At 44.3% G+C, this 24,053-nt stretch overlaps 2 protein-coding genes across 2 annotated transcripts; one reads left to right on the top strand and one right to left on the bottom strand.

The window, feature by feature from the left end:
- Positions 1–318: 318 nt before the first annotated feature.
- zhx3b (zinc fingers and homeoboxes 3b) lies at positions 319–13,483 on the bottom strand. Its single transcript, XM_075476906.1, has 7 exons — positions 13,018–13,483; positions 6,351–7,254; positions 6,118–6,225; positions 4,474–6,021; positions 3,445–4,182; positions 1,819–2,101; positions 319–1,291 (listed from the first exon to the last, which is right to left on the bottom strand). The coding sequence occupies exons 2-7, from the start codon at positions 7,092–7,094 to the stop codon at positions 1,281–1,283; spliced, it is 3,432 nt and encodes a 1,143-aa protein (XP_075333021.1). The 5' UTR covers positions 7,095–7,254; positions 13,018–13,483; the 3' UTR covers positions 319–1,280.
- On the top strand, positions 12,886–20,190 carry rab5if (RAB5 interacting factor). Its single transcript, XM_075476908.1, has 5 exons — positions 12,886–12,966; positions 17,873–17,991; positions 18,809–18,912; positions 19,027–19,156; positions 19,403–20,190. Exons 1-5 carry the CDS (start codon positions 12,891–12,893, stop codon positions 19,442–19,444), a joined length of 471 nt encoding a protein of 156 aa, XP_075333023.1. The 5' UTR covers positions 12,886–12,890; the 3' UTR covers positions 19,445–20,190.
- The last annotated feature ends 3,863 nt before the right edge of the window (positions 20,191–24,053 follow it).

A 24,053-nucleotide genomic window follows, 5' to 3' on the forward strand; every position in this document is an offset into this window, starting at 1 on the left:
CTGCACCACAGGAAATGAATGCTTTAGTTTCAGTCTGAGATGTGTGAACAGCTCACTGTAGAGTTGTCTCTACAGGATTAAAGGCTGAATATTAAGTGTAGCCTTCTGTTTGGCTCATAGTGCTGCCTCATTAAGATTTGTAAATGTATGTCGGACGTTTTTATTTTTAGCCGATTTAAAATCTTACGCTTTCATCGAGGGGTCAAATCTTGCTCGTCAATCTTTTGGCGGGGCAGATTTGGCTGGAATCCCGCCGTTTTCCCGAGGCTGCTGTGCACCATGACACCCTATGATTGGCCAAAGACTCACAGCCACAAATGTATTACATTCTGTTTATTCTGCAAATACATTTGTAAAAATTGTACATCAAGCTGAAGTATGGAACTCTAGTTTAAGTTCACAGTTCTTTTACAGTCAAATTTATTCAATAAGAAAGTTCCATTAGAAAAAAGAAAATGTGCGTACAGGTCTGTGACAAAGAAGCACTTGATGCTACAACATACCACATTCCATACACTCTAGCGCATGGTGACACTTTTTCTGCTTTAGACACCACAGGGTGCTTGCTTGCCTTCTTTGGGTGAAATAATTCCAGATGTCTTCGCATACTGAACGACTTCGTGTCCGACTCAAGCCGACTGGAAACAATAAGTGAGAACAAAGATGTGCTGTGAACGGCTGAGCTGGCGCATCTAAAGTAAGCTGCAAATATGAAAAGCAGGAGCATGAAGACAAAACAACTGAGAAATGAAGGTCATCTAAGGCCTCGGCAAGCACCCTATAGCAGAGACTTGTGCATTTTTCCGTATCCCAAAACAAATAATGAGAAAGGTCCGAGCCCAACCCCCACCCTGATCAGGCACCAATCTCCAACGCACTAATACTTTCTTTTTCTCCCCTCAATCACAGCTGGCAAACATGGCAGCACTACGCTGTGTGCCTCGACCACCACATCCTGCCCCACACCTCGGTCTGGGAGGTGTCGAATATTGGAGAGGTTGCTGGGTGTAGCAGAGGCCTACACGAAACAGCAGGAGGAGGGGACGGCATGGGGGAGCTCGTGGCTTTAGCGTCCTGCTCATGTGGCGGGGGAGGTCATGCCTACCTCTAGGGGTGGGAGTAAGAAGGAAGAAAGGAGGGAGGGAGAGCCGGATGGGGATGAATTCAAGATCCATTTCCATCCAGTGATCCAGTTACAAAACGCATCTGCCAGCTTTTAGTCGGACTCCCAGAACAAAGACCACCTGCATTGTGAACTCCTTCCCCACGCAAAGACCTCTTCAATCAGTTCCTGTGAAGACAGAAAAGAAATAAGAAGTCTGTCCCTCTCTTCACACTCCAAAAAACATTTATAGATTTATATCATCATCATACAGTGTACTGGTGTCAGATGTATATTTAAGTCTGAAGTAAATATCTGTCACAGCATGACGTTCAATACTCATAATGACATGATTGTAGGTTCCACCTCAACACATTTGTATCACCTAATGGACAACTACAGAAACAACGGTGGTGCTTCAGCTCGGTGATTCACTGTAACACCCAACCTTCCTGCCAAAAACGCTCAAGCCTCTTACTTGTAATTTGAATATCTTCAATTTTTGGACCATTAGCCTCTCAAACAGAGTGGTTCAATTTTTCCTTGGCCTTATAATTTCTCTGTCCAAAAAAAAAAAAAAAATCATTACACTCAACAGCAGAGCATTCATTTAGATGGAGCCCCTTTGGTTCACAATAGGTTACATTCCCCACATTGTCCATCTTAAAGTGGACAGCGTGAATCATGAAAAGTACCAGGCCACACATAAAGATCACCTTTAGTAGTATCTGCAGTGCTGTCAGTGTTGGCCTCCTCTGCCTCTGTTGCAACACCACACACTGACTGCTCCATTTTCTCCTCCGTCCCGCCTCCTGGCTGTGGCTCCAGAGGGGAGGATCCAGTCGTCGGTAGCTCTGCTGCTGCCACTCCTGGTATAACTGGTCCCGTTCCTGTCGTGTGAGCAGCTGCCGGTTTGCTCTCGGGCTGATTCGCCCTGGTAGAAAACCAATGGCGCACCAGGTCCGTCGTCAAACTGCTCGTCTCAGCCAGCTCCTGCAGCTGCGAGGCAAGCACAAATCGATAGAAAAAGGTTTTGTCAATTTCAGATGCAGCTGAAAGTCGACACAGAACTGAATTTAAAAGGAAAAAAAATAATGAAAAAAGCTGGAGGAGAGGTGGGGCACGGGAACACGTAGGAAGACATGTTACATTTTGGTGGCAATGTGGATCTCCTTTAAAACATATACACCGCACACTAAATCCCCATGCAGTATCCTTCAGACCTGTTTAATAAATATATAGCTATCCAGAGAAATGCTGAAAAAACTCATATATAACTACCATTTAGTTCTATTAGTTTTATAAACTAAAAAAGATAATCCCAATGAATACACAGTTTACAACTTTGTCAGGGATAAAACAGCCTGACCTCCATGTAAGGAGAACAAGCAGGCAAATGATTTACCTGCACACCACGAGACATGAAGCAGCTGCACAGTCAGATAGAATACAGTCATCTGCTCATGACAGAAATTGTGTGCTTATCTCACTGTATTATCATCCATTTCCAATGTCATACTGTACATTTCTAGGTAATGTAAATGTGTAGCGCATTTTGAGCTTTGGACTTCTCCAGCCGCACATGTAGATTATGTTTAGACGTTTTCGCTCCGAGGAAAGTGGAGTGCAACTTTTCTCCGAGTTCAGAATGCAAGAGTATTGTCTAATGTCTTCAAATATCGTTCTCAATGAACAAACAGGCCCTTTGAGTCTTACAAGCTGCGACAGTTCTGACAATTGAATTCTGTCAAAGACAAAAAACTGTTTCACAACAACCACAGAGCTTCCTGGCCTTTGACACATAATCTACAATCATTGATGAAGCTTGATGAAATGTTCTTTAAGGGAAAAAAAAAAAAAAAAAAAAAAAAAAATGATGGTTAGGAGATAAGACTGAACGTGATGCTGGGAGTTTCGTCTTTGTGGCTTAATACTGAGAGAGCCGTTATAGCAAAAGTTTCATACAAAAACATTTATGGAGACAAAATCTTACAAAAGCAAAACAAAGCCACACTAATCTAGCAAATAAAGAAAATAACGTATGAAAATCACACAAGCTGCTGGTTGATTGACTGAGCTGCCTCTGATCGCAACTTGGCTGCACTCACGAGGTGAAATCTGTTGTTGAGTTTCAGTCATTTGCTTATAAGCCCCCGAAATATCTCCTGCTTTAGAGAAAAGCAGTTCAGAATACGCATCTCTAAAAGCGTAAAAAAAAAAAAAAAAAAAGAGTTTTAACAGAAAGTTTCTGTATGCATTCTCTCCTACAGTGACTTTCTGTTATTTGGAGTCAACAAGCAAATCAGGAATAAAGCGTCAACACTATTTGTTGTCATCAATACCTGCGTCTCTTCCAGCATGCCATGGAGGTCGAGGTGGGCCTGGAGGATCTCTGTGGTCTCCTGCTTCAGTTCCTCCTCCAGAGCCATGTTCTGGTACTCCTCCAGCCATTTCAGCTGCCCGTTCTTCTGCACGTAACGACAGTCGCCAAACCAGCGCACCACCTCCGGTCTGGGCAGCCCACTGCCTGAGATCAGTTCGTCATACTGAGAGGCGCTGGGCCACTGGGTCCGAGCGTAGACTTGTTTGAGCAGGTGCAGCTGCTCTGCGGTCTTCTTGCCTCGGACAGTTGTGGGTTTGGGAGAATGGGATGTTTTTGGTGCTGGGGTAGAGGTCTGGGGCGGTTTGGAGGAGGAGCTCAAGTTGGGGCCCAGGGAGGAAGCAGGTGTGCTACTGGATTGAGGCGATGCAGTGACATTATCCAACCCTTCGCCCTCTGGTTTGCCACTGGCCTCCGTCACCTTCAGCATCTTCAGATTTATCTTAATAGGGTTGACTTTTGGTTCTCCGGAACCATCATCCCTCTGTCTCTGTTCTCCATCAACCTCCATCTCCTCCTCGTCATCTTTCAACACCTGCTCTGCCTCCTCTTTCTTTTTCTCCACTGCGACTCTCTTCCTCCTCTCAGCAAACCACCCATGAATCTCCCGTCTGGTCATCTTGGTCTCAGATCGCAGTCTGTCCACTTCCTCTCCTGATGGGTCAGTGTTCTGGGCAAAGCTGGTCTCAAGGGCCTTAACCTACGTATATGTAAGAACAAAGTTAATAACTGACAGGAACACGCAACAACAGAGGAGAGAAGTTCAATCAAGAAAATAATTTAACAAATAAACAACAACCAAAGATTCTCGACTAAATGACTGTACCAATGCGCCTTAAAAAATAAAAGTACCACAACTGATGTGGATGAAATGGAGATATCATCTTCCTTATTCCATCATGGCTTCGGACTAATTGAAAGCCCTATAACGGCTTTATCTCGTGGTTTCATCTCATTAATGGCTTAACACACAGTGAGCTTTGAGTCTCACCTGGTGGGGTTCTCGCTCCTTGTACCGGATGGCTGTGAAATCCGGTGAGGGTGGTCTGGGAAATCGGCGAGAGGGTGTGGTGGGAGAGGTGGGAGTCTGTGTTGCAGATGGGCTCAGGGGGGCATTAGGGGAGCTGTGCTGGGCCGTTTTAGCGACAGAGTTGCTGCGACTTTCTGACAGATCCACAGGGGAGGAACTGCCAGTGACGGCGCTGCTCACAGGTGTACTTGAACTGCTCCCTGCACCAGAGGCAGGGCTGGGCTTATTCTGCCCTCCTGTGCCGGAACGTGTGCCTTTCTGGTTGCGGAAGTGGTAGCGCCGGTCACTGAACCACTTGCGGACCTCTCGCACCGTGAGACCAGTCAGTGCAATGAGGCGGTCCACCTCCTCCTGGTCGGGAAACTGGCTCCCCTGAAAACTGTCCTTCAGGGCGTTGAGCTGCTCCTGAGACTTCTTGCCCTTGTAAAAACTGGGGTCCAGGAATGCGTTGACGGGTGTCCGAGAGCCCAGCGTGCCGCCGGGAGGAGCTGCAGGAGAGGGAGAGGACGATTTGGAAGCAGGGGATGAAGCCTCCTCCACTTTGATGGTTGGAGATTCTCTGGCACAGAGATCGACATCTTCTGTGCTTGTGCTAGTTGGGTTGCTGGTACCATTGGTATCCTTACTCTTCTGTCCATCACTTCCCGTTTTGCTGTCGCTGTTAACAGCTTTGCCTTTCGTGGTTACTTTGCTGTCGCTCTGCTCAACGCTGGTGTCGTTAGCTTTGCCGACATTAGTGCTTTTAGCACTCACATGGCTGCTGTCACTGGAGTCTGCGTTAGCGCTACCGTGTTTACCACTGATGCTGCTCACCTTAGCATTACTATGATTACTGCTTCCAAGACTAAGGTTGATGGCACCAGCTTGGCTACTGCTAGAACTACTAGTATCCCCTCCCCTGCTTTTACAACTATTACTCCTGCTAATGATGTTGCTCCCTGCACTGCTGCTGCCCACTGTGCCCACCACCATGCTGATGCCTTTGTCTGCCATCAGGGCTGCAGCAGGTCGGGCCTGCATCATGGGCCGAGCGGCTGCCTGGGGCTTGGGTGTGACAGCCAGGGCTACAGGAGCACTGCTAACCTGGATACCATTGGCCACCACAGGCTGTGTGACGATTACCCCTCCCTGGCTGACGAGAGATCCCTGAAGAAACTGAGGGATCCCTGTGGCCCCTAATGAGGCAGGCAGGACTGTGAATGTGTGCTGAGCGTGGCTTTGGTGACTCTGGGTCCGGTTCTGTGAGGTGGCGGGTGCTGTCTGAATGATGGTGTTAAACATCTTCCTCCTGGCCTCCTCTATCTCCTCAGGAGACCAGCTAATGCCTTGTTTCAGTCTCTGAGCTGTGAACCAAATCTTGATCTGCTCTTCTGGAAACTTGGTGACCACAGTCAGGTAGCAGAGCTCAGCCTTTGTGGGGTATGGGAACTTACTAAATGAGGTCTTCAGGAAGGAGGAGTCGTCCATGGAGGCACTGTAGGTGGGGATGCTGCTCAAAGGAATCATTACCTGGCAAAAAGTGGGAAAAATCATTGCAGGAGATTACTAACTTTATATCAAATCAAAACGTCCAGAATAATACTAGGATACAAAAACACCAAGTACCTTTGGGAGGTTTTTTGAGGATGAAGGTGAAGAAGCTGAGGAAACACGTGAGGAGGCTGTGATTGGTGCAGAGTGGTGAAGGCTTCTGGTTTGAGCTACAGAAACCACCTAAAGAGATTTTAAAAACATGTAATGAAGGTGCGTTAAAGTGATTAAAAAAAAAAAAAAAAAAAAAAGTAAACTTTAGACATAAAAACAGACTTAAGACAGCTACAATAAAAGATAACATGTACCTGTGTGATGGGTGTCTTTAACATCGGTAGTGCTACAGAGCCGTTCACTATCTGGATCGCTGAGGGCAGTGTGACCTTACTTGTTCCATTGTGGACAATTGTAGGGACATGTGTGACTGTCACTGAAGCAGTCTCTTTTCTTTCAGTCTCTCTTGGTGCAGAGGTAGAATGTGGATCTGAGGACAGCTCTTCAGAGGCCGGGTGAGACACCACAATCCGTTTAGCCTCCGATTTGCCCTTTAGCATCTTCATAATTGGGGTTTTGGTGATGGAAATCTCGCTATCCTTGCCCGTCTCTCCCCGGCTCACTAGATTCTGCTCTACAACTACCCTCCTGTCCCTTTTTCTCAGATGCAGAATGGTGTTCAATGTGCTGGGGTGAACCCTGGCATTGTGAAGGGCCAGCCCCTCAAACTTGGGAGCCGAAACGCCACAGCTTATGCAAATGAAGCTGGGGTCTGCACGGAAGTCTGGATGCCCGGTGTATACATGATCCAAGAACAAGTTAAGGTCGTGAGTTTCAAAATTACAAGGCTTACATGTATAAGTGCCTGCACCGTCCATATCGGCATCCCCCGCCTCTGCTTTGAAAGGCTCACCAGGGTCTAGAAGGCTATGTCTGTGACCTCCAGAAATCCTGGACTGACGGAGGAGAACAGGAGAGTCCTGCTCAACCTCCTCTACAGGGCGTATAATCTTACTCGGGATCATACAAGGCGTAGAGGACTTCCTCTTGCTGGCCATGGTGGGATCACAGGGTAGGGAAGGCTGGTCAAATGGCTGAGAGCAGGGCGTGAGAGAAAAGATAGGGTTCTCGTTCACTATAGACCAGGCATGGAGTAAGGAGGATGGCCGAGCTTCTCCATGAGTCCAAGTGCTTCTCTCTGCAGCTTACAAGAAAATCCTGGGGATGAGAAAGAAAAACATGTTTTGAGTACAATCAAACCATCAATCAACCATCCAATGTGACACACCTGTACATAATTGAACGAGTTTGATTGCTGGAATTTTTAAGAGACAAAAGGAGAAGATGGGAGAACTGCATACAGAGCAAACGAGGCAGCAAAAGCCAGTTTCATTCCAGCTAGAAAAAAAAACAACAAAAAAAGCGGGTGTGTCCAGGTAAAGAACAGCTAAAACATCAACTTCGTAGGTAATATCAACATCTTGTGGAATATCCCTTAAAAAAAAAAAAAATAAATCCAGATTTGATCTAATTACGCCCCCCAAAAAAATAATCAAGTCTCCTTCACTTCCCTGCCTCATGAAACTCAAGGCTCTCTCTTTCATGAGAGCTTTCAAACAAGCTCAGTCTTCTTCTTCACTACAGGCTTTTTGGGAGAGCTCCTGTCCTACCCCCTTCTTCTTTCCCCTCCCCCACACGACTCTGTCTCACTTCCCCATTTCAGACACACCCCCACAGAGACAGAACACTGTATTTTTTAATCCACAGCCTCTGTAGCTACACTAAACACCTTTAGAAAGGCTGCAACAGAAATACCCACTTGTGAATGTGCTGCTTAAGATAGAGTGTACTTGACAATTGGGCAAGTGGGTGGTTCAACGGATGTTCCTTAAAGATGTGTTCTCGCCCAACAGAGGCACAGACAGCATGGATGCAAACACACCTGCATAAGAATGCACGGCTTAAAAAGCTCACTACACCTCCAGACTTATTGTCTTCGACAAAATGGCGAAGCTTCCTGTGGAGGGCTTTGCTCCTCCCTCCTTTCCCCCCCAACTCAGAGGCAGTGATGCAGTATGGAAGGACGGCTCTAGGGCAGTTACTCCACCAGTCACTCTGCCCCGACATGACACCTCACGCACAGAGCAGCAGAAGCTCACCAGAGGTTCAACATCTGAAAGACTTCAACAGCAAAATCCAAAAAATCTCAAAGTCCAGCCCACACCCAGGCAAAGATTATTTACTTACAATTCAAACACAAAATCCTTCCTTTCTGGTGTGCACCCCGAACCTGATCTGTCCATACTCAGAGCAGCTCCATGCACACATCAAACTTTCCAAGAACTAGTATCAAAATTACACAACCTTTGGGTACAAGACCAGTGCCGCACCATCATATCTCCGTCAAGGTGTTCAGCCAACCCAAAGCGTTCTCACTTGACAAATCTACTCTCCTCTAATCAAATAGAACTATGGGGAAATGTTGTGTTACTCTTGTACCTTCAAATGGACACGTAAATCCTTGGTTTGCCACACAAAGGTCATGGTACATTAGCTCGGAGTCCAGTTAACCCCCACAGGGCCGGGGGGGCGACAGAAGGTAAAAGGAGTTCACTATGCTGCAGTCAGAGGCCAAAATCAACCCTGGTCTCAGATTTAAAAAATAAATAAATGTCATGCTTTGCATATCTTGCTAACAATAATGAGATACCCAATTAAATCAGTGATGGAAAAAATAATTGGATTCTCCTCTTTTTTTTGAGTAAGACGAGCGCATCCCTCTCTTTGGATCCGAGAGTGAAGGGTTAACAAGCAATTGAGGTTTGCTGCTGTGAGGGAACGCGATGCCCCTCTTCCCCACTCTCACCCCCCCTACAAAGAGTAACTGCCCTTGGCTTGGGCCACTGTGCGCCCCTCCTACTCCCCTGCCATTCAGTTCTGCATCAGGGGGCACCGTGCTGCCAAGGCAGTTTGGTCACATGACCAACACAAAGGCTTATGGGTGGGCAGTCGCAGCCATCCATCACGTGGTTCTGCTGGGTGTGGGTGGCAGGCAGGAGGAGAGGGAGAGCGAATGGGAGATGATGGTGGGGGATGGGCAGGCTGTTCAGGGTGAGGAGGGGTGTTAACTCTCGTGGAGGAAGCACTGAGGTGTTTCTGTGAGGAATTTTCCTCCCAGATACCCCCCCTGCAACCAACCTACCCCCGCGCTTCTGAGCCCCCTTCTTGCTTAAAACTGCAATCACACACAGTGCTTCCCTCCCTCCTCGCTGCACTGCAAAGTCTGGAATGTTCTGCCAATGGACGTAACCTGAAGTTCAGCCTCAGTGTCTGCCTGCACATACACACATAGGCAAAACTACAGCTAAAAAGGCCACACATGGTATTGCAGAAGAAGGAAAATCCTAATGAAACACATATCAAACGAGTTAGGACCGCAAGAGTTTCAGGGACTACTAAACTGTGAAAAATCAGAAACCACAGCGGCGTGAACAAAGCAGCTGAAAGGAGCCACAGCTAATCAGGAGTAACCAGCAGGGACCCAGAGGCCTCACACCGGTGATGCCTCAAACAGTACAACTTGAGCCATCATCAGCAAGAGGAAATGAGCCGCTCGCGTCTCAGCAAAGCCAGGCTCAGACAAGTTCTGTTGACTCACTTGCATGAGCGCATCGGCTGAAAACTTTAATGTGAAACATTGTGCGTGTGCTGACTGACCATGCAGCGATGCTGGGGTTAGTGTCTGTTAAGAGTGTCAGCATTTGCATGTGTGGGTTTCCTGTGAGATTGAAAGTAGAGAAAAGGGAGGTGGGTTGGGTGGGCGGACTCGTGTGCTCGCACTTGTGTGTGTATGTGGCGTGCGGGGGTGGGCGCTGGCCTCCCAATGTGTGAAGCTTGTTTACTAAGGTAGAAGCTGCCATTTTTATTCCGTGCTTGAATGCCAGAGATCTCCCAGTGACACACAAAGACAACGTTTTTGACCTCTTGATTCGAAACCCACGTTGTCGTTGCTGCATCAGCGGCTCAGCACAGCATGACCTCTTTTCATCCTCTGGCCCGACTCTTGCCTAGACCAAAGTACGGACCAATAATAGCTCAGACACACTCGAGAAAGACGGCAGCTTGTCACTTGGCTGAGTATACAGGTGTAATATTGTTAGCTGGGAGTGAAACAAACTATGCAAACTCTCTTAGTAGGACAGAATATAGGTGTACAACACAGCCAGGCCTCTTCTTGTTTGCTCCATTTTTTGCCCCCCCCCACCCTCCGCCTTCTGAACGTCTCTGCACTCTCCTTCCTCTCCCTTCCTCCCACTGTTCCCTCTTCTCCTCCCTCTCCGAACAAGTTTGGCCCAGGGAGACAGGTCGGCAGCGCCACTGGTGTGTTACTGTCCCCATGGCAACCACCTCCTACCCCCCCCCATCCTATCTCTCTTCCACCAGCTCACTTCTCTAAAGCATACGCGTGTGAGTAAACACACACACACACACACATCTCTTATGCCATCCAGTCCTTGGCCCGAACGGGGCTTGTTTGTTCCACATGCCCCTGTGAGTGGTATTTGGAGAGTCCCAGCCCTGCTCCTATTTCAGTGCCTCCCGCACACGGTGTTCATGTCTCTCTGCTAGGTGTGGTCGCCGTCTCCACGGTGCGCTATTGGGCAGAGCTGATGGCGTCTCTTCCTGTTAAGTCTCTGTCCAGACATCTGCCATGCTGCCTTGTTCCTTGCACACTCTGTGGCCCTTGTGTGTGGCTTGCAGCGGCATAAGTCACATAGGGGTTCTGTTTTCACTGTCGGAAACACAGGTATGGATACGTAAACAGGCCAAAAACCTGGCAGCTGCCACCTCTTTCAGGGAGGGCCTGAAAAACAATTTCTAAAAGCTAATCATCGAGTCTGCGCCCTCGCAACATAGAGAGATTTCCGCACACGTCCTTTAACGCGTTTTCCTGTGTCTCTTAACAAAAACGGCTTCTTCGTTACTACCTCCCACCTTAACCAGGCACAGTGCTGCCTAATCTCCTCCTGTCAATCACCTCCAAGGATTCACTCAGTTATATCCCAGCTGACAAACTCAGCTCACCACTACAAACACTCAGATGATGTGTGCAGCTAAACTTCGCTCCACGGCCGTCTCAATTCTTACACAATACTGGCAACAATAAAGAAACCTAAATTACAGTGTTCCTACAGTGTCATTCCCACCAATCCCCAACTCTCCATCTGGGCTTCTCAGGTCAGGGAGCGGAAGGCTGCGTGGGCTGCATTGCTGTGGCCACTGCCGCTGCATGCGTTAAAACTGGGCTGCTGAGAGGGGAGGGAGAGAAAGATGGCGGAGCACTATGCTCTGTGTTGTCCAATCTAAAATGGCTGACATCACAAGCTGCTCACCATCCAAGCAGAGCAAGAGGCTGCTACTGCTGCTGACCCAAACCTGCCCGCTCCGGACGTACGAGCGGCTCCTTTTCCTCCAGGGGTCTGAAAAGGCTCTCGAGGAGTCTCTTTTTATTTGGTCATACTTGGTGGAGATCTACAAGCAAATCGACATTACACTGGTCGGCAAAGGCAGGAGCAGGCCACTGATGAAAGTCAAGAAAGTTAGCCCGACACACGCAAAAGTCAGCACATAGTCATCAAAGAGAAGCTAGCAATGCAAAAATAAAGTGATTTTTAAGGTGGGAATTTCGCAAAAAGAGAGAGGCCAAAATATGAAAGTCCATACAAAGAAGCACAACATGAGTCAACTGCAAACCTGAGGGAAAGGAAACAGGGAGGTGCCGACAGACAGAGGGGTGTACTACTCACTAAGATGCACAGCTATGAGCTCAAGCCATCACCATGGCAACACAATGAAATACAGCATGAGGAGGCACAGTCATAATAATAATAATCTTAAAAGTTTGAACACATTCCCGTCAGTGACTGACAGCTACATCATCTGACTTTCTTTTTTTACTATCACTGTTCCACGTGTGTCCATCAGTAGATGCGGGGAAACCAAAGTCAACCACCTACTAAACTGTAGGTGACAAACGGATAGGTGGATTAGGCTGTGTGTCTATACCTGAGACTCACGTGGACGTCAGACTCAAATTAGCTGCCTGGGAAAGCTTTGCTCTAATCCCTGGAGTGACGAACACTCATGACAACGCTGACATGATAAATGACCATGGTAACAGTTTGGAGACTCATAAGTGACTGTTAGGAAACACGCAACAAGACTATAACTGAGCTTCTTATGGTTGATGCAAAGTGTGTCATAAATCAGAAGCAGCAAATCAGAGCACGTGATCAGAAACATCTCAACAGCTCTTGATGAAAATGCCATGAAAAAATAAATAAAGCTAAAGCAAAGTAAAATACGCACTCTTAAAGGGCAACAGATGGAAAACATCATTAGTGCCAAGTGCTTTCTCGTCAGTGATTTCTAACTTCTTCATTCATAGCACACAGGACGGGAGAAATTGGGGGGGTCGGGGGGGGGGGGGATTCCTACCGCTTATTTTACGGATCCGGCTTTAATGTCAACAGACAACATGTGTTTGCAACTTATCCGAAACGGGGGGGTTCAATGCGAGCAAATAGCGGTATTTTGTCAAATAGCACAGAAAATAAGTGTCTGTACTGTTAACGTTGGGTCCCTGAGCGCAGCGGTGCCAGACATATCCGAAAATGATGCATCTTCCGCTCAAGTTATGCGCAGTGAGCCCCAACTCAATGGGCTTGTCTGTGCTGGAGGTTTAGAACAGTGGAACCAATTCACCGTGGAGGTAAAAGGCAAACCCCCCCACCAGCCCCCAAAAACCCTACACTCTCTCCCCCCGTTGGCTGTCGCCATTTTAAGCAGGCGACATGCAGCTGGCCAGCGCTGCTGAGCCAAAGCCCGCAAAGGTGAGGCTTCAGAACTGCTCGCACAAGTTTGGGAAAGGTAAGACGGGAGTATAAATGTGTATGAGAAAAAAAAATAAATCACACTCACCTCGCTTTTGTCGCAGCTCAGTGTTTGCGGCGCAGGGATTAAAAAGTTTACACTGACATGGGCTCAGAGGAGGCTGGAACAGACGGGAGGTTTGGGCTTCACTGATGACAACTTATAGGTGTACGACCCCTCGGTTCATCGGCTGGTGGTAAACGTCACGCCGGAGCCACAGCGGTCCCAGCAACGACCCCCCCTTTTTTGCGCTTGTTTATTTCGAGTGGCTCTCTCTGTTATAGCAGGGCTGTGGAGGGGAGGAAAATACGACGGACGTACCGAGGGAAGAGACGCACACGTGACGCAGACGTCACTGACGGTTGAGTTGGCGTGAAAGCTCGAGCTCCGCCGCGGAGAGAGAGCAAAAGTGAGCGAGACCTGCCGTTCTCATTTTGACCCGACAACTCAGACCGGGCCGTCTCTGTAAGCGTTTCAGTGGAGTTAGAAAAGGTTCGCAGTCCAGGTGAAATGCGATGTTCCAGCGGCTCACACCTGTCTCCCTCCCAGGTAACCTCTCTTAAAGAGATAGTGTGCCTAAAAGCGATCCCGAGGCCACCCCCAAGCTAACAAAACACGAGAGAAAGCACATGTGCAGCAAAAATATGCTTCATCTGCTGCTTGTAATTTCAAAGTTCACGGAGGACAAAGTTCTGTTTCTCAAGTACGAATATGAGGTTGGCCTACTGTGCCCGAGTCCATAAACCTTTTTACCTCTGCTCTGCTCACATCTCAAAGGGAAATGCTCTACTTTTTACGTTAATAAACTTATTCATCAGCGTTTTTTTGATTTGGACAAAATTATGTTTTCTTTTCGAACAAACTACCCACAGTTTCTACAACTAGCTGCAGCTGAAAGGGTGAATGGTTTGTCCATTAGTGATGTGACAGAGAATTAGCAGCTGCTGGTTATTGGTTGGGAGCACTTGTGACGGCGTTTCTCACTGGTCCCTCACTCAGTCTTCTGCAGTGACTAGTGAAACTGACTTATCATTTATAAATGAAACAATGGGCTGACTTTAAAATAGCTTTTAAGACCCTTGCATGATGATTTCGAATCTAATATGCACATAATATTTTTAAAGGAGAACTTCTACCTCTCAAGTAGGTTTTACAAGTGTGGTACGAGTGAATCCAAAAATCTGCTCCTGAATCTCCAAAAGAGGTTCAACTCGGGCAGAGATCTGGTTTCTGTGAAGGCCACGGCTTAGGAGTTGCTCCGTTTTTAGGGGATTCGACAACCCCTTTTGCCTATGCGTGGGAAAAATGAACCCAAATCACACAGAATAAGTTTGAGTTGAACTGCAGTGGACCTCCTCTGTAAGAGGAAAAGTGAAACCAAACCGTGCTGATAAAGTGTCTCCCATTACATAAACGAACCCCAATGAGCACGAGTGTAGAGCAGCGTATGCATTCACATATTAAGGTTTAACCTTCGATCATGATTCGATTTGTCACGTATGCTCGTAAAACTTTTTAAAACTTTGACAGGCATTGTTCGGAGCTTGGGTTTAGCAACAAGGGGATATATGTGTTGTTTTACTTTGTTCTTAAACTGGGCAATGGAACTTACCAGACTCAAACCATTACACAGAGGAGAGTAGCCTACATGCTTCTGGGAAACGAAGTAAGATTCAACTTCACGTCTGCCAACAGCAGAAAGACCCCAAAAACCACCAAAGTCAGTGGCGCTCCACAAGTGCACCGCTGAGAAACGCTGCTCAGCAACAAGCAGCTCGAGCACATGTGATCACCTCCCATCTCTTCTCATATGATTTCTTCTTCTTTCTTTTTTTTTTACAGTAACATAGCAGATATGGTTTTCCGCATGATGGCAGGGTCACACAAACAAACATCATATGAGACTACTCTGAGCTAATTATTGATTTTCCATTAGGCTCCGTTTATGCACGTGTGCAATTATCACCAAATGAAAGGCGGTGACAAAGTCCCCTCATCCTTCTGAATGAGTCAGTGGGTCAGCCTAAAGACTTAAAAGAGAAACTGAAATTCTCCAAATGTTTCTCACATCTAGAGCATTTGATGCAAATATCTTTAAACTAATTTTACACGATATTAGACCAAATATTCCAGGTGATACAGAGATAGATAATTATATATATATATATATATATATATAGATAGATAGATAGATAGATAGATAGATACCAAAATTATTTCTTGTGAGGTTTGTTCTTTTTTTATGGAAAATAATGTATTTTCTACCTTAATTCATTTAATGTTAGCTTGATTTCCACTTGCCTTGTTGATGTGAAAACAAGCTTCTTCTAACAGTTCACTTATAACGCAAACCCAACAGGTTTCCCTCTCATCATCAAATCTGAAATCTGAGCTGTCCAATAATTTTGTCTCTCACTATGAGCTTTTGTTTTAGGATTAGGCCGCGTTAGAGCCACCCCATGACACATTCTGATTGATTGTTTGCCACTTTATGAGTGGCAGGCACTTACAGTGATTTAGAGCGTATGGCGTGAATCATGTTTGATGCCCTCTGCTGGACAGTAGGGAGAACAGCAGGAAGCTCTTAACGACTTCCACCAAACAGCCAAAAAGGAATTGGACTCTAATGCAATAAATCACACTGCATCCATTAAGAATCAATTGTTTTTTAAAAAAAAACACAACATAATTATTCTATATATCTTTTTTTCCAATGCTTGATCATTCAAATAAAGCAAATCAATGCTGCATTTGATTTGTCAGTCAAAAATCAACATAAACTCTAGCAATCCTGATCATTTGAATATGATTCATACATATTTATTCACGTTAAGTCGCCCAAACTTTTGACATGGTGACCCTTTAGTAAAAAGCATTGGACAAACTGGTTGGATATTGGAGTAAAGTGAGACAGAAAATACCTTGGACAGTACCCCTCAAACCTGTCGCAACCTCTCCCATTAGGCAGCTTCACGGGGCAATTACAAGAAGTCATGCCAAAAATGATGCCGATTCAAAAATTATCCACTTGATGAGAATGATGAATTGATGAATCTGTAAATTGATGAACTGAGGGAAAATTTTACAATGTTGATTTAAACATGACAATGCTCTGGTCCCGGGAATGGATGGATGGATGAGGATATATCCGAACACTGGACACAGATGTGTAAAATACAAATCACGCAGTTTGTTACTCGAACGGTGTCTCTGCTAGGCTTCACGTTAGTTTGTGGAAGCTTTATGTCTCATTTTGGTCATTTATGCGCATAATTGGTCATTTCATATCTCTGTATGGTAATGTTGTGTTTTTTTTTTAATCCTATTACGTTTCACAAGTTGGTTGTTTTGCATCTCTGTGCTCCTTTTTGTCATATTTAGGACTGTTTTGGTCATTTTGTTCCATTTGGTCATAATTGTGCATCTTATCTAGGTTATTTTATGTCTGAAACCAGTCATTTTGTTTTATGTCATAATGTATGTCTTTGTGGACTTGATAGTACATGAGAGGTGAACATCTCATATCGAGCCTTTGAATCATTTTGGACCGTTTATCCCATTTTTGCACAATTTACAGCCATTCTGTGCATCATTGGGATCCTTTTTACGTTTATTTGGGGGTTTTATTAGTCTAATTTAATCAAACATGAACTTGAATATCTCTGTTGGTTAAAAAATCACAATGCTGTGAAGTAGAAATGAATACAAAAAAATGTGTTCGTTACAAATAGATTATTGCGAAATAGGGCCAAATCTGCCATGCATGCAATCATTCACTAACTTTAGCTCACTTTGAAAGTAGATTTGTTTGGCAAAAGAAACAACAATAACAAAATGTGATGTGAGGATTTTGATTAAAAAGTCATGTTCATGAATTGGAAAAACAACAACAACAAAAAGTATCATTTATATTGAAATACATTTCAGAATATCCTAAGAATATCATTTATTATCATAGTAACAATTTTTGAATGTTGGAGCTTGAATTGTTTGAATTGAATTATCTCATTTCACTGATTCTCCACAGTTAATTCAGGGACATGAGCAAAAATGGTGTTTGAACCCACAGAATGCTTCAGAAATGGATAATGAATGATCATTTCTGATTATTTTCCATGTAAAGATGTCCAACACTTTTTGTATTTATGAAGCAGGATATAACACATTTTAGCATAGAGCTCTGTACCTCATGGGACTTGAAAATGTCAGTAGATGCAAGCACTGCACCGTCAAGTCACAATTTATTCATTATAATTATGTGTCTCTTTTTGAGATTCCTTTCCCGCTGGTTGGCCACATATTGATTTGTCTGTGGTCCCATTTTTTTCACATATAGGACATTTATTGTTTTTATTCAGTTTATTAAAGCAATCTAAATATTTTTAGACAACTGTGTGTCAAAGACAGACATTTTATAGACCAGGTAGACATATTCTCACACTGATCAACTTGTTAAGTGGTCATTAGCTTTAGTCCTATTTTAATGTGAGGATTGTGAACACGCTTTGTGTGCCTTCAGGGATATGGCTAAATAAGGGTTGTATTGCCATAACAAATGGAAGTTTTAATTTTAATATACGTAATCGTTTTGGTTATTATATGGCGTTACAGGCCTTGACCAGCATGAGTCGCTGTGGTCCAATTCAGTTTCCTGCCGAAGGGGCACAGAAACGTCGCACTCTCTGATTGGCTGGTGAAGACTGGGGTCAAACGGTTTTGCGCATGCCCAAACTTCCTTTTACGGTTAGCGACTGAAATCTGTCAGCTCAGCGAAGCGTAGATTCCTCTAATACCCTCAAATATTCCTCAGCACAGTCTTCCTCTGGTCGGCGAGTGATATTTATTGCCATTTAAAGTTGTCAACAAATTAGGTTTCAAACTTTTTTAACGTGTGTTGCTGAAGGAAAGAGCAGAATGGCAAGCAGTTCAAAGCGGAAAGAAGAAAGTCATCTGCTGAATGGGGGAGTAAAACAGTCCACATGGAGCAAGACCTTCTGCAGTAATGCTGTTTGGGAAGAGAAGGTCAGTCATTTTCTTGTGCTTTTAGCACATCATCACGTTACTGCGCTTTCCATTTGTTGCTGCAAAATTCTGAAAACATGTACTTTTTTTTTAAATATATATTGTTTGAAATGGCAGCTGAAGCTAGCTGCCATGCTAAGGATTAATCTGATCTGGTTGGGTTAGCTGACTGTCTAATCGAGAGAAATACCACATCTCTGTCCAAGGTTTGGACTTAGTGCCAAACACTGAGAATCTGTTAAAACATTAGTCTTGATTAACCAATTGAATTGTAGAAATTAAATGATTTAGTTAATCCAGCACTGCAGTCAAAACCCAAACATCTTCAGGTCTTAGTTTTGTCATTGCCTCATATCATTTACTCATCACCTTGTGTCTCTTATCAACTTGAACTCAAACACTTGTCGTTAATTTGTTACACTTAATGAGATCCAAGTCATCAAAGATGAACCTCATCCGCAGAGGTCACTGTCACAGTGTGTTGGGTTTATCTGTTGAAGGAGGCTGCTGTGAGTTGGAAGTGTGCATCGTTTGGTTGTTGTTGTGTTAGCCCTGTGATGGACTGGTTACCTGTGGCCCACCTCTTTCCCCCTATCACCTGGGTTATGCTTCAGTGTCGATTGGCTGGAAATAAAATTGGAAAAAGATCAGGCTTCTCCATCACACATACATCTAAAAATGCACTTTCTACGTGAGAGACGTCACAATATTACAGCGAGGACAGATGTTATAATGTCTAACGATAAAAGCTTTTAAGTATAGCTGTGTTCACATCAACACAGTTCTAACAAACAGGTCTCTGTGTTTTCTTTCACAGGACGAGTTTTTAGATGTGATTTACTGGATCCGACAAATTATTGCAGTTATCCTCGGTGTGATATGGGGTGTTGCACCGTTGAAAGGATTTCTGGGAATAGCCATGTAGGTATCCTGTACAACCTGTCTTATCCTGACATCTTTCCCTCAGTCTTATTACATTCGACTGCATTTGAGAAACACAGAAAAGTTAACATCTTTGTTTGTTTTCCCCATTAGATTCTGCATCATCAACGCTGGTGTCCTGTATGTATACTTCAGCAGCTTTCAGCAGATTGATGAAGAGGAGTATGGAGGCACGTGGGAGCTCACCAAAGAAGGCTTCATGACATCTTTTGCCCTGTTTCTGGTGGGAATGCTAGTATTTCAAGAAATGTATCAAGTCTTTGCAAAGTATTGCATCAGATACAGCTGTACCTGATGGAGATGATTAACAAACTGCACTAGCAATTTCTACTTACTTCAATTTGAAGTAAAACAAGGTCTCAGGTGTATATATATATATTTTACTTCTGATAGGGATTTTAATGGTTTCAGTTGGGAGTAAAAGATCCTTTTTCTTGAGTGTAATTGGTCTTTTTGTTCTCCTTTCCAGGTGGTGTGGGTAATCTTTTACACAGCTCTACATTTTGACTGACTGGAATCCACAGGACACTAGATACGAACATTTCTGTTGAAGCAAATTGACAAGACGCAAGAACTTTTTGGTTTGGGGGTGTTTGTGCTCCCTGCATACAGTATGACTTCTCATTGTGCAGTGCATCATGGGAATCGTAGTTCGCAAAACAAGCTCCAGCAAGAACACGGCGACGAACATGCTCAAATAATGTACATCTCTCTAATATGTTTGAGGCCTCCGTTTTTTTTAAGGCATCTCCCATTACATTTCCGAAATGTTGTCCTTTCCTCGTGCAATGCTCGTCATTTCCGACAAGAAACACTAAAGGTGCACAAAGCTCAGACTGGTGGCAGTTCAACTGACTTTTGGCACAGCACGATGTCAAACAGAACTTAGTCAGCTTACTTTCTTCCGTTTTCGAAGAGTGACACGAACGCAGACTTTGCACTGTAAAGATAGGATGAAGTGTGAAGATTCCCCATCCCACTTAATTGCTCATGAGCGTGTCGGTCAAGTTACGGGGAAAGGGAAATGAAGACAAAGTGTCGTCATCTAGTCATTAGGATTCAGTCAGTCCACGAGTGTGACATGTCACCCTATAACTTGAGGACAAAATGCACTATGTTGAATGAACAGAGTCATTTTGTTGTTTCACTCCTAAAGGATACATTTGAACGGTTAAGAGTGCCATCTACTGTGCGAGTCTGCCGTTTTCTGGTTTGTGTCCTTTTTCTTCGAGACGTTAATAAAAAAAAAAAAAACGACTTTTGTAGGGTTTTTATTTTTTGCTCCGTAGATAGAAACTGTTATTTTGTATGATTTGTAAAAAGGTCTCATGCCTAACGCATGGAGATTGTAGCTAACCACAGCTGACATCTAACTCCTAACATCAAAACAAAGGCTGTTTTTTTAAAACATTTTTTTTTTTAGAAGTGCACATTGGTCGTTATATATATTATATCAATATTATTAACATGCTGTCACTTCAGTCAAAAATGAATAATTATCCAAGTAATGAGGGAGGAGGCATGCATGTTGTGTGAAGATGCAAATGTTCAGATGGAAGCTAAACCTGAGTCTCTGTGCACTGCCATAATTTGCTTGTAGTACATCTACTGACATTTATTAATGCCCTTAGTGAGGTAACAATTGGTTTGAATTAATTTAGCTCACAATTAGCTTCCAGATCAAAGTCTTGCCTGTCGTTTTGGAATTAATTTAAACTCGTCTGTAAATTCTGTACAATGTCCTGTTGCTCAAATCCACTTCGTATTACGCCGATTTCTTTGTATTTATGTTATGTCTTGTTTGATGTAACATAATTCTCAGTATTTTATAGTGAAGAACTTTTAAAAACAGTTCTTGCAAAGTTATTGTAACGATACTGTTATATTCAATATGCAGCTGGTGTTCGAAAGGATTGTATTTTCTGATCAAATCTTTTGGGATTCATTAAACGTGGGCTTCATTTAGCCTCCATTTTCAAAAAGAGCTTCTACTTTTCATTGAACTCGTAGATTTTGTTAAGTTGCTTGTTCGGGTCAAATTCAAGTCGTGGACTGTCTTTTGTAACTAAACCAATCACTAACACGCTGCTGGCTGCTTTGAAGTGGTCGTTTTCCCACTTATCAGTCAAATCGCTGATCGTGAAGGATCACGAAGCTTGTGAAATATACCTGTCCCTTGGAGTTAATTTTTCCATATTCTTTTCACCAAAACCTTCACTAAGAGCAGAAAAATGTTTCGAGTATGCGCGATTTCAGTGTTTTAAACTAAGCACCCAAGTGCTCAGTAAAATAGATGAAATAGTCACATACATAGCGTTGCTAAAGCACATAAAAGATGAGTAAGGAAAAGGCCTGAGCATCTGAGCACATTTCTTTAATAGATATAGATAAAACATAAGGGAGGGGTAATTAGAACTGCTGGGAGAAGTTGAAAGACAGGACCTTCATGAAATCTTTAAAATCTCATACTGAAAATTGATCAGAATGAATCAGAATCAGCTTTATTGGCCAGGTTTGACTAAACAAACAAGGAATTTGACTCCGGTAACTTCACTCACAAAGTACAACACTCAACAATAACATGAAATAATAAAAATTAGAAATGCAGAACAGTAAGAGTTGAATTGATTATAAATATGAATAAATAGAAACTATGGGTGGGAATGCTATTCCTGGGTGTTCAACAGAGTGACTGCTTGGGGGAAGAAGCTGTCTTTGTGTCGTCTGGTTTTGGCAAGGAGTGCCCTGTATCGTCTGCCAGAGGGGAGGAGATTGAACAGTTTGTGACCAGGATGTGAGGGGTCTGCAGAGATTTTTACTGCCCTTTTCCTGGCCCTGGACCGGTACAGGTCCTGTATGGAAGGGAGGTCAGTTCCAATAATCCTCTCTGCAGCCCTAATTGTCCGTTGCAGTTTGGCCCTGTCACGTTTGGTGGCTGACCCAAACCAGACAGTGATGGAGGTGCAGATGACAGACTGGATGATCGCCGAGTAGAAAGTGGTCAGCAGCTCCTTAGGCAGATTAAACTTCCTTAGCTGTCTCAGGAAGTATAACCTCTGCTGGGCCTTTTTCTGGATAGTGACAATGTGGGGAGACCATTTTAGGTCCTGTGAGATGGTTGATCCCAGGAACCTAAAGGAATCCACATTGGACACTGTTTCGTTCTGAATGGTGAGTGGGGCGAGTTGGGGGGGGCTTCTCCTAAAGTCCATTTTCATCTCCACAGTCTTCTTGGGGTTAAGCTCCAGATAGTTCTGACTGCACCACTGGACCAGCTGCTCCACCTCCTGTCTGTAGTCAGACTCATCCCCATCCTGGATCAGACCAATGACAGTGGTGTCATCCGCAAACTTCAGGAGTTTTACAGATGGGCTCTTTGAGGTGCAGTCATTTGTGTAGAGGGAGAAGAGCAGTGGGGAGAGGACACACCCCTGTGGGGCGCCTGTACTGATAGACCGGGTATTTGATGAGGTACTCCCCAGTCTGACATGCTGCTGCCTGTCTGACAGGAAGCTGATGATCCACTGACAGGTAGAGGCAGGCACTGATAACTGAGTGAGCTTCTGGTGTAGGAGTTCAGGCATGATGGTGTTGAACGCCGAGCTGAAGTCCACAAACAGGATCCTGGCGTACGTCCCTTGGACGTACGTCCCCCATGAGGGAGATGTACTGTCATCTCTCCTGTTTGAGAGTCCCACCGACTTGAAGGAGACTCCGGGCTGGTTGACTTATTCCCTCATGAAAATACTCAGAGAAGTTGAAGCAAGACTGAATAAAACATAATCGCCAGTGTGCTCTCCAAGTCTTAAAAGGACAGGGATGATTTAAGTGTTCCTGTTGAACCAAGATGAAAACAAACAAACAAACAAAACAAGTACAGGCAACTGAGTAAATTCATGAAATAGTAGTGAAACAAGTGATAGCATTCACATTGAAAACTTGGTTCCTTAAAGGGATAGTTCACCTCTGAAGCTGTATGACATCCAATATTAGCAATATCAATTTCACTTACCCCCTGCTGCGTCCTGTGAGCCGAGTTCCAGCCTCGTTTTGGCGTTGACGAAGGTAGTCCGGCTAGTTGGCTGGGGCCACAAAAATAAAGCGTTTTGCTTCTCAAAACAATATGCGTTCAAAAGAGTAATACATTTGCGTCACAAAATCGTTCATCCAGAAAAAGTCAGACTTCACAATCGCTTGGTGCTATTTTCTCTCCCTTCGTATCACTGCAATGCTGTGTAGACCGTGTCTACCGAAGTGAAGACCGAGCAGTCCCCTGCTTCCAAGCAGCAAACACCGTAACAGGCTCGGCAATCGGCACGTGGCAATCATGGAATGATATAAAGGGAGAGAAAATAGCGCCAAGCGATTGTGAGGTCTGACTTTTTCTGGATGAACGATTTTGTGATGCAAATGTATTACTCTTTTGAACACATATTATTTTGAGAAGCAAAACGCTTTATTTTTTAAGCCCCAGCCAACTAGCCGGACTACCTTGTCAACGCCAAAACGACGCCGGAACTCGGCTCACAGGACGCAGCAGGGGGTAAGTGAAATTGAATAAATGATATTGCTAATATGGCATGTCATACAGCTTCATGTCAAAAGAGGCAAACTATCCCTTTAATAATGTGACAGGAGGAGAAACTCATTTTATTTGTGATTACGCCTGATATCCTGTATATCAAAATATGTTCAAACTAGAATCCCACTGGTAAGAAAGACATCAAAGGTGATATGATGCACTACTGTGTAAGGAGAATTGAAATGTTGTTGCTAATTTGGACTGTCAAACCCTGATCTACAAAGTGTGTAGGACGAATTGATTGATACATTTAAGCAGTGCGCTTTAAAGCACAATATCTCCCTGGAAATCCCGTGTAGGGAACTTAAATAACTTGAAAAGTAAAGAAAGTTCCTGAAAACCTTTAGTTGTGTGATAAAGGCTGGCCGTCTAGCAGTCTAAACTTTTTCTCACGATTACGGATAAAACGTCTACTTTCTGTCACAACTTCCTTCCATAATTTCAGTGCCATGGCCTTCTAAGTATGAGACTCGGTTGTATCCACTAATAACTCGGGTTATTACTAAAAAAAGACACTAAATCGAACTTGCACTTGCAG

The sequence above is a fragment of the Odontesthes bonariensis genome, chromosome 10 (assembly GCF_027942865.1).
Source record: "Odontesthes bonariensis isolate fOdoBon6 chromosome 10, fOdoBon6.hap1, whole genome shotgun sequence".
Classification (NCBI taxonomy): Eukaryota; Metazoa; Chordata; class Actinopteri; order Atheriniformes; family Atherinopsidae; genus Odontesthes; species Odontesthes bonariensis.